Source organism: Emys orbicularis, chromosome 1 (genome assembly GCF_028017835.1).
Source record: "Emys orbicularis isolate rEmyOrb1 chromosome 1, rEmyOrb1.hap1, whole genome shotgun sequence".
Taxonomy (NCBI): Eukaryota; Metazoa; Chordata; order Testudines; family Emydidae; genus Emys; species Emys orbicularis.
The window spans coordinates 365,309,692-365,322,474 of NC_088683.1; the positions used below are offsets into that span (position 1 = coordinate 365,309,692).

The 12,783-nt window shown below is 46.9% G+C and overlaps 1 protein-coding gene across 1 annotated transcript; it reads left to right on the forward strand.

Annotated features, from left to right (window-relative positions):
• Positions 1-1,568: 1,568 nt before the first annotated feature.
• LOC135882258 (olfactory receptor 51G2-like) lies at positions 1,569-7,942 on the forward strand. Its single transcript, XM_065409101.1, has 2 exons — positions 1,569-1,578; positions 6,960-7,942. Exon 2 carries the CDS (start codon positions 7,007-7,009, stop codon positions 7,940-7,942), a length of 936 nt encoding a protein of 311 aa, XP_065265173.1. The 5' UTR covers positions 1,569-1,578; positions 6,960-7,006.
• The last annotated feature ends 4,841 nt before the right edge of the window (positions 7,943-12,783 follow it).

Here is a 12,783-nt window from a genome sequence, read left to right on the forward strand (position 1 = left end):
TGGACTCTCTCCTCAGACCCTACGCTACCAGCACTCCTAGCTATCTTCGAGATACTACTGACTTCCTGAGGAAACTAGAATCCATCGGTGATCTTCCAGAAAACACCATCCTGGCCACTATGGACGTAGAAGCCCTCTACACCAATATTCCACACACAGATGGACTACAAGCTATCAGGAACAGTATCCCCGATAATGTCACAGCTAACCTGGTGGCTGAACTCTGTGACTTTGTCCTCACCCACAACTATTTCACATTTGGGGACAATATATACCTTCAAGTCAGCGGCACTGCTATGGGTACCCGCATGGCCCCGCAGTATGCCAACATTTTTATGGCTGACTTAGAACAACGCTTCCTTAGCTCTCGTCCCCTAACGCCCCTACTCTACTTGCGCTACATTGATGACATCTTCATCATCTGGACCCATGGAAAAGAAGCCCTTGAGGAATTCCATCATGATTTCAATAATTTCCATCCCACCATCAACTTCAGCCTAGATCAATCCACACAAGCGGTCCATTTCCTGGACACTACTGTGCTAATAAGTGATGGTCACATAAATACCACCCTGTACCGGAAACCTACTGACCGCTACACTTACCTACATGCCTCCAGCTTCCATCCAGGACACACCACACGATCCATTGTCTACAGCCAAGCTCTAAGATATAACCGCATTTGCTCCAATCCCTCAGATAGAGACAAGCACCTACAAGATCTCTATCAAGCATTCTTAAAACTACAATACCCACCTGCTGAAGTGAAAAAACAGATTGACAGAGCCAGACGAGTACCCAGAAGTCACCTCCTACAAGACAGGGCCAACAAAGAAAATAACAGAACACCACTAGCTGTCACCTTCAGCCCCCAACTAAAACCTCTCCAGCGCATCATCAGAGATCTACAACCTATCCTGAAAGATGATCCTTTACTCTCACAGATCTTGGGAGACAGACCTGTCCTCGCTTACAGACAACCCCCCAACCTAAAGCAAATACTCACCAGCAACCACACATCACTGAACAAAAACACTGACCCAGGAACCTATCCTTGTAACAAAGCCCGATGCCAACTCTGTCCACATATCTATTCAAGTGACACCATCATAGGGCCTAATCACATCAGCCATACCATCGGTGGCTCGTTCACCTGCACATCTACCAATGTGATATATGCCATCATGTGCCAGCAATGCCCCTCTGCCATGTACATTGGCCAAACCGGACAGTCTCTACGCAAAAGAATTAATGGACACAAATCTGACATCAGGAATCATAATACTCAAAAACCAGTGGGAGAACACTTTAACCTGTCTGGCCATTCTTTGGCAGACCTGTGGGTGGCTATCTTAAAACAGAAAAACTTCAAAAACAGACTCCAACGAGAGACTGCTGAGCTGGAATTGATATGCAAACTAGACACAATCAACTCAGGGCTAAATAGGGATTGGGAATGGCTGAGCCATTACAAACATTGAATCTATCTCCCCTTGTAAGTATTTTCACACTTGCTTCTTATCAAACTGTCTGTACTGAGCCATCTTGATTATCACTTCAAAAGTTTTTTTTCTCTTACTTAATTGGCCTCTCAGAGTTGGTAAGACAACTCCCACCTGTTCATGCTCTCTGTATGTGTGTGTATATATATCTCCTCAATATATGGTTCACTCTATATGCATCCGAAGAAGTGGGTTGTAGCCCACGAAAGCTTATGCTCTAATAAATTTGTTAGTCTCTAAGGTGCCACAAGTACTCCTGTTATTCTTCCCATCTCTGTGCAGCCCCCTCGACCCTGTACAACACCCCTTCAGCACATCCTGTGGGCAGTGGCTACTGTGACAGGCCCTGGTAGCACATCTCTGATGAACCTGTGCTAGCAGGGAGCTGGAGAGGGTCCTAGAGCAGTTGTGGGGGCACAGAGATTGTGGGTGAGGGGCCTAGCTACCAGGGATCACTGAGATCTATGCATAACTTTGGGGATCCCTGGATCCTGGGTCCCCCTTTTCATTCCTCAGGAAGAAGGGAAGGGACCTCCCTCCTGGAACAATCCAAGGGAAATTTCCATATAGGGAACCTTGTGGAATTTCCCTTCCCTGGCCTGCATGCTGGGTTTGTAATGCAGGAAAGGGGCCGCAAATCTAGTCCTGTTTTATTATTATTATTATTTTATTATTATTATTATTTTGTTATTTCAGCAAGATCGCAGCCGTGACAGGAGCATTGTTACCACTTGGCCACCCTCGAGGTAGCCATGTGACTAATCGTCACCATACGAACAGTGATGACAAGCCTGGATTCCAGGAATAGTCTGCAGCAGGGCTGGCACTGCAGTCCACGTGGGTAGCACCACCCCACATCCCCTGTGATTTGGCCTCCTGCAGTTTGCCTGCAGTAGCAGGGGCTAAAGCTGATGCTCTCAAAGCCAGTTAGCTCATTTTCCCTTACGGCCAAGTGGCCCCCAAGGGAATGTGCAGACATGCTTCATAAAGACAGTTGCCTCCCTATCTGAACAGATACTGCCTGCTGCCCGTGCAACCTCTCCGATGTCTCCTTGTCCTTTTGGGTGAAGACCTCTGGTGTCAGCGGCTCCCCTTCTAGCAGGAATTGGGTATGTTGGCAGGTTTCACTATCTTTAAAATACAAAGTGAAGGGGAAAGGTTGCAAGCTGTTTCCATTTGCAGATGTTCTGTGGAGCGGCAGAGGACTCAGCTGGGCGGTTGGGGTGACTCAGTGATGGGGCTGGAGGGCAGGCAGCACTAGGTAGCTTGGGAACCCCTCCCCAACATCTGCTCATGCTCCACGGTGGGCTGTCCAAGCTACACAGAAATCTGACATTAAACGTAAACTCGGAGTGTTAAAACCACAATGCAGCATTTCTCAATGGGTCACATTTCTAGAGTGTGCTCTGGGTCTGATCCTGCCAGGGGCTGAATGAGACGAGACTCCAGGATTATCAGTGACTAGTTCCCAAATCTCCTCAGGTTTATTTGCTCCTGGAAATTTATTCAGCAAATGCATTTTCCTAGGTTTTATTCTCTGGCTCGATTGTGAATGGAAGAATTCAGAGCTGTGTTGCTCTGTGGTAAAAGGTCTGATAGGACATATTTCTGTTTCCTGACTGACTGAGGGCTCTAGCTCCTATACCCTATGACTTCAGACTTCCCCAGTGGTTTCTGTGCTTGTCAGTCTAAAGATCTTCTCAGCAAAATCTGTCCCACCTCTGCACAGACTCCCAGCGCTGGCAAAACAAGCTGTGTTACGTGCCCATAAATAGGCTCTTCCCAGCTTGTATCTCTGGTGTGGTCCCTCAACTTCCCTGAAGTGCTGACTGAGCGATGGCTTTTCTTTAGCTGTTGCTTCCTGTCCTGCTTGTTTTCCAGCAGCCTGCTATTAAACTAAGATGAGCCAAACTGGTTTCATCTAATATAGCCATAATATAAACATCTCAATCATTAACCCAATATAGCAATACAGCAAACATCCCAAGAACTGGGTTTAACAGACACATTCATTATGGCAGCTCAGCTCCATGTCTGTCGCAATGCCGTTCCCATGTGCTACGAATTTTATGAATACTGTACAGAGGACGTCTGAGAGACAGCAATAAACTACTTTCTTGTGTGAAATGAAGTTCCCTTTCCATCAATACACATCCATTTGACTTTGAAATCCACAACTTCCAAATCCTCATTATGTGCAAACCCTCATCATGCCTGACTAACAGGTGCTCAGATCACTGTGTACTAGAGAGTGAGAGCTCAGGGAATGAATATTTTCTATACTGACCCCAGTGCCTGTTACCATTCCGGATACAGGCTACAGACTGACAGAACAGAACCTGAGGAGAACCAGTCAGCTACTAACCCCGGGACAGAGGAGCTACTAGACTTTTGTTTTCTGACAAGTGACTGAATGAGGGCTGAGACACTGCGATCTTTTCAAGTTCTGAAGAAATCCAGATGACAGAGGCTACATTTTAAGTCCCACTCTAACCTGAGAAATCACCTCTGAAAGAAGATCAGAGGGGAAAGAATAGGTTGACGTGTGTGTGCTAAAGTACAGATGTGTAAATGTTAGGCCAAAACTTTTCAGGGTAATACAAATATTACAAACCAAAATTTCATGACATGAATTTACATTGAAAGCCAGCAGCAGAGTTGTTGGAATCTCTACAGGAAGGAGCAGTGGTAACTTTACTGCTTAATGGCTTTTGATTTCGAAAATATGTCAAAAGTACTCCACATACTGTTTGCAGAGTTTATGCTATGAAATCATTTTCAGTGAATAGCTGTATGATACTGTCTTTTAGTAACAGACCAGAAACTGTTTCTCACATTTACATTCAGGGTGCGGCATTCAATCACTATGCAATACTCGTGCAAGACTGTCCAAAAATTCCAGAGAGAACAGAACCACTGATCTTTGTTTCATCAAAGAGTAGAGCTGAGGTATAGGAAAGGGGAGTGTAATAGTGGTTGTATGTAACCTACCCCCATCACCTCTTAAAGGACCATTGCTCAAGTCATTTTCAAACTCAATTGGATATTAGTGCAAACCTATTGTTTGTACTATTCACCCATTTGTGTTGCCGTCCCCTCCCCCGCCCAGGTGATGTAACTGTCTGTGTTAGTTTGTAACTTCCCAAATATCTGCAGACCCTGGCATGGGGAGAGGATACGGGTACAGTGAGGATCAAAAGAAGCCTGTAGGATGATCGGACTCTCTGGATTCAGCCTATGCTAGCCAGGCAAAGCACTTCAGCTTCTCTTGGGGGGTTTCTTTGGGGTCAGAGTGTGTCACTGTCACGGAGGTTCAGGTCCGGAACTGCTCTGTATGGGCTGAGACGCAGCAATCTTTTCAGGTTCTGAAGAAATCCAGCCTGAGAACTCATGTCTGAAAGAAGATGAGAGGGGAAAGAATGCACTGACTTGTGTGTACTAAAGAACAGATGTGTAACTGTTATGCCAAACTTTTTATTGTAATACAAATATTAGAAAGGTGAAAGTAGGCTGGTGCACCTCGGTACGCCGTACTGGTAAGAAAGTGTCCGGCTGGGGGCAGGACTCGGAATGCCAATTAACGGTTCCCCAAGTAGCGCCGGTGCGGGGGCCACGGAGCTAGAAGCTTCTTCTTCTCTAGGCCAGTGACACCGGGGTGGGGGGTTGGCAATGGCGCTCCCGGGGCAGGGGCTGGGAGCCAGGTTGGCTGTGCCAGTGCTTGACTGGCCCTAGTGCTGGAGTTGGAGGCATGCGCATGCCCCGAGCCGGGCGCCCACCAGCAGTGTGGGGCTCCCAGCCTGTCCTGCTGTTCCCGTGCTGCCCCTGGAAGCAGTGCAGGCACATCCCTGTGGCGTGCGGCTCCTGGGGGGAGGGAGCGGCAGAGGGTCTTCGCGTGCTGCCTTGCCTGCAGGCACCACTCCCAGATCTCCCATTTGGCCAGGAACAGGAGCAGTGCAGGGCAGGGTCACCAACCGTGACTGGGACTGCCCCCCCTCACTCCCGCTACACCTCCCCAACCCCCTGCCCTGACTATGTGTTTTTGTTGTGTAGATGCTGGTGAGTATTTGCTTCAGGTTGTGAGGCTGTCTGTAAGCGAGGACTGGCCTGTCTCCTAAAGTCTGTGAGAGTGAGGGATTGTCCTTCAGGATAGGTTGTAGATCCTTGATGATGCGCTGGAGAGGTTTTAGTTGGGGGCTGTAGGTGATGGCTAGTGGCGTCCTGTTACTTTCTTTGTTGGGCCTGTCTTGTAGTAGGTGACTTCTGGGTACCCTTCTGGCTCTATCAATCTGTTTCTTCACTTCACCAGGTGGGTATTGTAGTTTTAAGAATGCTTGATAGAGATCCTGTAGGTGTTTGTCTCTGTCTGAGGGATCGGAGCAAATGCAGTTGTATCTTAGAGCTTGGCTGTAGACAATGGATCATGTGATGTGGTCTGGATGAAAGCTGGAGGCATGTAGGTAAGTATAGCAGTCAGTTGGTTTCTGGTATAGGGTGGTGTTTATGTGACCATCACTTATTAGCACTGTAGTGTCTAGGAAGTGGATCTCTTGTGTGGACTGGTCCAAGGCTGACATTGATGGTGGGGTGGAAATTGTTGAAATCTTGGTGGAATTCCTCAAGGCCCTCCTTCCCATGGGTCCAGATGATGAAGATGTCATCAATATAGCACAAGTAGAGTAGGAGCATAAGGGGACGAGAACTGAGGAAGCATTGTTTTAAGTCAGCCATAAAAATGTTGGCATACTGTGGGACCATGCGGGTACCCATAACAGTCCCGCTGACTTGAAGGTATAAATTGTCTCCAAATCTGAAATAGTTGTGGATGAGGACAAAGTCACAGAGTTCAGCCACCAGGTTTGCCTTGATGGTATCGGGGATGCTATTCCTGATGGCTTGTAGTCCATCTTTGTGTCGAATGTTCGTGTAGAGAGCGTCTACATCCACAGTGGCTAGGATGGTGTTTTCTGGAATATCACCAAAGGATTGTAGTTTCCTCAGGAAGCCAGAGGTGTCTCAAAGATAGCTGGGAGTGCTGGTAGCATAGGGCCTCAGGAGAGAGTCCACATAGCCAGATAATCCTGCTGTCAGGGTGCCAATGCCTGAGACGATGGGGCATCCGGAATTCCCAGGTTTTTGGATTTTGGGTAGCAGATAGAATACCCCTGGTCGGGGCTCTAGCGGTGTGTCAGTGTAGGTTTGTTCCTGTGCTTCTTTAGGGAGTTTCTTGAGCAGATAGTGTAGTTTCTTTGGTAATCCTCAGTGGGGCCAGAGGGTAATGGCCTGTAGAATGTGGTGTCAGATAGTTGTCTAGCAGCCTCTTGTTCATATTCCAACCTATTCATGATGACGACAGCACTTCCTTTTGCTGATCTTCCTTGAGCTCCTGGGAGTCTCTAGACTTGCACTCAGAGCAGAAAGATGTCTCGTTAAATGTCATCCAGTCTCCTGTTCTTTCTCCTTTCAGGAAGGAAAGTTCAGAACTCCTCAGACCTCCTCAGTACATTATGTCAGCTGTCAATGACACCAAATTCAGCTCTGCAGTGTTCCTTCTCACCGGGATACCTGGGCAGGAAGACGTCTATCTCTGGATCTCTGTCCCCTTCTGCTTAATGTATGTTATTTCGATTGTAGGAAATTCAGTCATTCTGTTCATTATAAAAACAGATCCAAGCCTCCATGAGCCCATGTACATTTTCCTTTCCATGTTGGCCATCACAGACCTTGGTTTATCGATATCAACCATACCAACGACACTGGGGATATTCTTATTTAACTCTAGGGAGATCAGCCTTAATGCCTGCTTTACCCAGCTGTTCTTCATCCACTCATTTTCATACATTGAATCTTCTGTGCTTTTGTTGATGGCCTTTGACCGCTTCATTGCGATCTGTAACCCACTGAGATATGCTTCCATCTTAACCCCACCTAGAATATACAGGATGGGACTTTTGTTTGTGCTAAGATCATTGGCTCTAATATTTCCACTCCCCCTTCTCCTGAAACGGTTCCAATACTGTCGAGCCAATGTCCTCTCCCATTCCTACTGCCTGCACCAGGAGGTCATGAAGATGGCTTGTTCAGACATCACAGTCAACAGCATCTATGGTTTCACTATTAAACTCTTATCGGTGGGGTTGGACTCATTGTTCATCTTTTTCTCCTATGTGATGATCCTCAAAACTGTGCTGAGTATAACATCCCCCACGGAGTGTCTCAGGGCCCTGAACACCTGCGTATCCCACCTCTGGGCTGTCCTGCTCTTCTACATACCAGATATTGGCTTGTCTGTGATACACAGATTTGGGAACAGCTCTTCTCACTTGCTTCAGATTGTCCTGGGCTATGTCTACCTGCTGGTCCCGCCCCTGATGAACCCAATCGTGTACAGTGTGAAAAGCAAACACCTTCGTGCAAGGATAATCAGGGTGTTCTTCAAGTGAAGGGTGAGTTCATCACCTGGCTCCAGAACTGGTGACACAGCCCATGAAAAACATGGGCCACGACCACCTATTCCATCCCAGGCCCTTACATCGAAGATGAAATGAGCTACTGATCTCCACTCTGTAGAGAGAGGTTCTGAAGGGGTCTAAGGCCTGGAGTAGTGGGAGAGGGTCTGTCCCCACCCCCTGGTGAGGGAGGACAGTGCACTGGGGGAAGGAGACCAAGGCAGGCAGCAGCATTTAAAAATTGAATGTGTTTGTGGAGAGCCAGGGCACTGGTAGGAGTCTGGCCCATAAAGAGCCGTATCAGTGTCTGTTCCAACCTCAGAATTCCTGTTGATACAGTCAGTAAAGAGAAGGGAGGTGGATGTTGTTTCCCATTGCCCTGGCCTGTCACTGTCCCGTCTGTGGTTAAACATTCACGGGCCATGAAAAAAGGTGCAGAGCTGTTCTGCTGTCACAGTCCTGGCCCTTTCTGAGCACTCTGGGTGCTGTATAATCCATGGGGTCTGCACCAGCTGTGGACAGGGGCTATTCAAGGGGCATGGACACCCACCCTTCCCCTACGCTCTCAGCCAGGTGCTTGTGACTGAGTCATGTCAGAGACATGATTAACACCAGAGCCCCAGGAGAAGCCATGTAGGCAGCGCTGTTGATGGCTCTGCATACAGTACATATGCTGAGCCCACTCCCCACCGAGGCAGAGAAGAGCTGCGTGTGTGACTGAGGGTCTGCCACACAGGAGTCCTGGCAAGAGACTCAATCTCAGATTCCCTCCTACTCCTCCCCTCTGTTTGCCCTGCTGCAGGGGTGGAAATAGTCCTCGACTCCCCCACAGGGGCACAGCTAGCTCCTATCCCAGCCCAGCCCATTCAGTGTAGGGTGACCACCTAGTCAAAAGCAGGACATATATAGAAGCCCTGTCCCCTCTGTGACCCCACCCCTGCCGCTCTTCTGCCCCATCTCTTTCCCCAAGACCCCATCCTTCCTTCTGCCAAATATACGAGGCTCTACCCCATCTCCAGGCCAGAAGCCAGTGTCAGGCGATGGTAAAAGCTGCCCAGTGAGCTAGAGCAACTGCGAGGAGCTCCAGACTCTCTGCCTACCCTGGGCAAGGAGCTGGGGGACCCAAGAGAAGCCCCCAACCTGTGTTCCCGCTTCCCAGGATGTTCAACCCAGGGATGGTGGAGAGTCTGGGGCTCCCCACAGCAGCCTGGGCTTCTGAGGCAGCTCTTAGCATGGGCTGGTTCCAAACTGGCCAGGGTGCAGAGCCTCAGGGGAAGTGGAGGAGAAGGGGGCAGGGCCTAGTGGGAAGAGATGGGGCAGGGTATGGGGCCTCAGGGGAAAAGGAGGAGCATGGGGTGGGAGGGATAGCTCAGTGGTTTGAGCATTGGCCTGCTAAACCCAGGGTTGTGAGTTCAATCCTTGAGGGGGCCCTTTGGGGATTTAGTTGGAGATTGATCCTGCTTTGAGCAGGGGGTTAGACTAGATGATCTTCTGAGGTCCCTACTAATCTATGATTCTAGGAGTGCAGCAAGCCTGAACCGAAGCTGACCCTGGTAAAAGTATGAGTAAAAGAAGAGGATGGGGCTATATCAGGGTCCCACAGAGCAACACCTCTGGCATTGGTCTATAAAAGACTTCTTATCACAGCCTCCTGTGACAGCTGGCTTCTGGGAAGCCCTGTGACTCCTGCACCTTTGGCCAGTTCTGTTTCTCTAACTCAATAGCAAAGCCTGTCTAACTTAGGTTGCAGCAATCAGTGTAGATGTGTGACAGCTGCCTGTTACTTTAAAACCATTTTCTCTAATGCTTTGTGCTGTTTGCTCTTTGTTTTAAGGAGGCTGGGGGTGACTGTATAGCTCTGGTCACAAGCACCCGAAGAGAAGAGACTGAGGTGTTATGTCGGACCTGCTTGATGATCAGCATTTAGCATAGATGGGCTGTTGTAGCCAGCTCGAAGAGTGGGAGAATTCTGAGATTTCCTGCAAGACTGGAAAGTACCTGGTTTACAGGGGAAAGAGACCATATATCCTGGTTTTACTGTGACAATCCAAATTCCTCTTAGCCAGCATCTATCCTTGTTGAGTGCCTATCATCATTCAGAGGAGCAACTTGTTCAAGTTGCATCCAATATAACAATCTGCTCAAAACAAAAGTAATAGATGTGAGAATGATCTAATGTCATTAATATGTATGCATATGTCATCACGTACAAACATACCAACCCTAACATTTTTGTGGGTGGGGAGAATAAATTTGGATCTAGAAGGATGGCTCAAGCACCCATGCTCTATAAGAAGGGGTGACACAACTTGCCAAGAGAACTTGTTTTTCTGCACTTCTGAGCTTCTGAATTCCAGAGCTTGTTTACTAAGTTTTCTAAGTTCCATGCTTCTTCATTCTTAATTTATTAGTTTATTAGTCTGTTAATTTTAATTTTTAAGCTTTAAGTCAGTTAGTTACATGAAAATCTAAGTTAGCTTCAATAGCTCTTAGCTTTACCTTCTCCTAAGCTCTGTATCTTCCACTCAAGAATTGAGGAACCTGAACCTTTGTCTCTTACCATCAAGTTATCAAGGAAGGGTGTGAGTATATTAAGCAAAAGCTTTATAGTGTATAATACCATATGTATCTTTAGAATAATAGTGCTACATTTGTAACTCTGATTATTTTACCATTTAGTTACTATTTGAGTACTATTCCATTTATCTCAATAAAGTTTTTAAGATGATATTTATCTCAGTGTGAGCATCCTGTCATACCCCCGCGGGTCCTTTGCAAACTCTGTGTAGCCTGATTCTGGGACAAGAACCTTATTATCTTCTGATGAGATTAATTGGCGAACCTATAACCCATATTATCCAAATTAATAATATTAATCTCCTAAAATCAGGCAACATCCAAGATGACTGTGAGCCACCAATATGTTGTGGCTATGAACAAGGCAGCTGAGATCCTAGAATGTGTCAGTTGAGATAAGAAAGTATTAATATCCTTATACAAGGCACCGATGAGACCTCCTCTGGCAAACTGTGTAAAATTCTGGTCACTCCTATTCCAGAAAGATTAATTTAAACTGGAGGAGGTGCAGAGAAGGGTTCCTAGGATGATCAGGGCAATGGAGGACCTGTATTATGAGGAGAATAAAAGAGCTTGGTTGGTTTAGCCTAACACAACGCAGGCTGAGCAAGGATTCGATTGCTCTATAAGTATATTGGGGAGGGGTGTGTGTTAAACACCAGGGAGGCAGATGAGCTTTTGAAGCTAAAGGACAGTGTTGGCAAAAGAAAAAATGGGGAGAAACTGGCCAGGAGTAAACTGAGGCTGGAAAGGAGAAGAAGGTTTCTGACCATCCAAGTAGGGGGGCTCTGGAACAGCCGCCCAACAGGAACAGTGGGAGGCAAACAAGCCAGCTGGTTTAGGATGGAGCTTGACAGGTTTATGCACCGGATGATATGCTGGGGGTCACCTGCCATAGCAGGGAAATGGACTCATTGACCCAGGAGGTCCTTTCCAGGCCTATGTCCCTAGGGGTCACATTAGTCCATTTTATGTCACAATGGGAGCTCATGTGGAGTTGCTTGTCCACTATGACTCTGCTCTGTGTCCTGGCCGATGGATTTGTCCCTCAATAGATTCAGGAGAAAGCATGACTCAGTGTTATTGTCTGGAAAAGGAATTGCTCTTGGGTTCCTGTTTAGTGATATCACAGGAGTTTAATTCCCTGAGTTTCTGGTAATCTCAGCATGCTGAGCTGCCAGCTTCCCCCACCTCAGTCACTAGCCCCAGAGAGGAAGGATGGTTCAGGGGTTAAAGTGCTAGCCTGGGACTCAGAGGAACTGGCTTCCTTGTTGGGGTATGTGTGTGTGTGTGTATATATATATATATATATATATATATATATATATATATAACCTGTAACCTATACATGTGTATATATATATATATATATATATTTATATATACACATGTAATATGTTACAGGTCATGGGGCCTAGTGTGGCTGGAGTGTGGCTGGAACATGAGTGCATGACCTACTTTGACCTGCATTTTGGCAACCAAAGTGAGAACTTAAAGGTCAAGTGGTGAGAACTCTCTTTGTACTAAACACCTTTGTTGTGTGTCCTTGGAAAAAGTGGAGAGTCAGCAGATAAGAAAACAACACCAGATGGACTGCTATGGATAAAAACTGGAGGAAATGGCATTCCTTAGATCATGGTGGCCTGCCCAGGATTGATTCTTTGGAATTGCATGGGTAAAAGGCCGAGTAAACAAAGACAAAGAACTGATGACACTATGGAATGGACTATAAATGATTGCCTATCCAGGAGGTACAACTATGGGAATCTTGAGTAGGAGCGGAGTATTTGGCACTGTTGTGAGCACTGCTGGAATAGAATAGTGTTTCCAGTTCTGGTGTCTACAGTTCAAGAAGGGTGTTGATAAATTGGAGATGGGTCAGAGAAGAGCCACGAGAATGATTAAGGCATTAGAAAACCTGCCTTAGAGTGATAGACTCCAGGAGCTCAGTCTATTTAGCTTAACAAAGAGAAGGTTAAGGGGTGACTTGATCACAGTCTGTAAATAACTACATGAGGAACCAATGTTTAACAATGGGCTCTTCAATCTAGCAGAGAAAGTTATAGCACAATCCAATGAGTAGAAGCTGAAGTTAAACAAATTCAGACTGGAACTAAGGCCTGGTCTACACTGACAAGTTTTTTTTCCGCCAAATGGCAGCTTTTTGGCTGACACAGCAGAGGTGTACACACTGCAAAACCATTTTGTGTGCTGAAACTCCTCAATGGTAGCTCTGTAATAAAACCCACCCCGAGGAG

Excerpts from the sequence above, each read along its gene's own strand:
- LOC135882258 (XM_065409101.1), top strand. The coding sequence starts at position 7,007 with ATGTCAGCTGTCAATGACACCAAATTCAGCTCTGCAGTGTTCCTTCTC.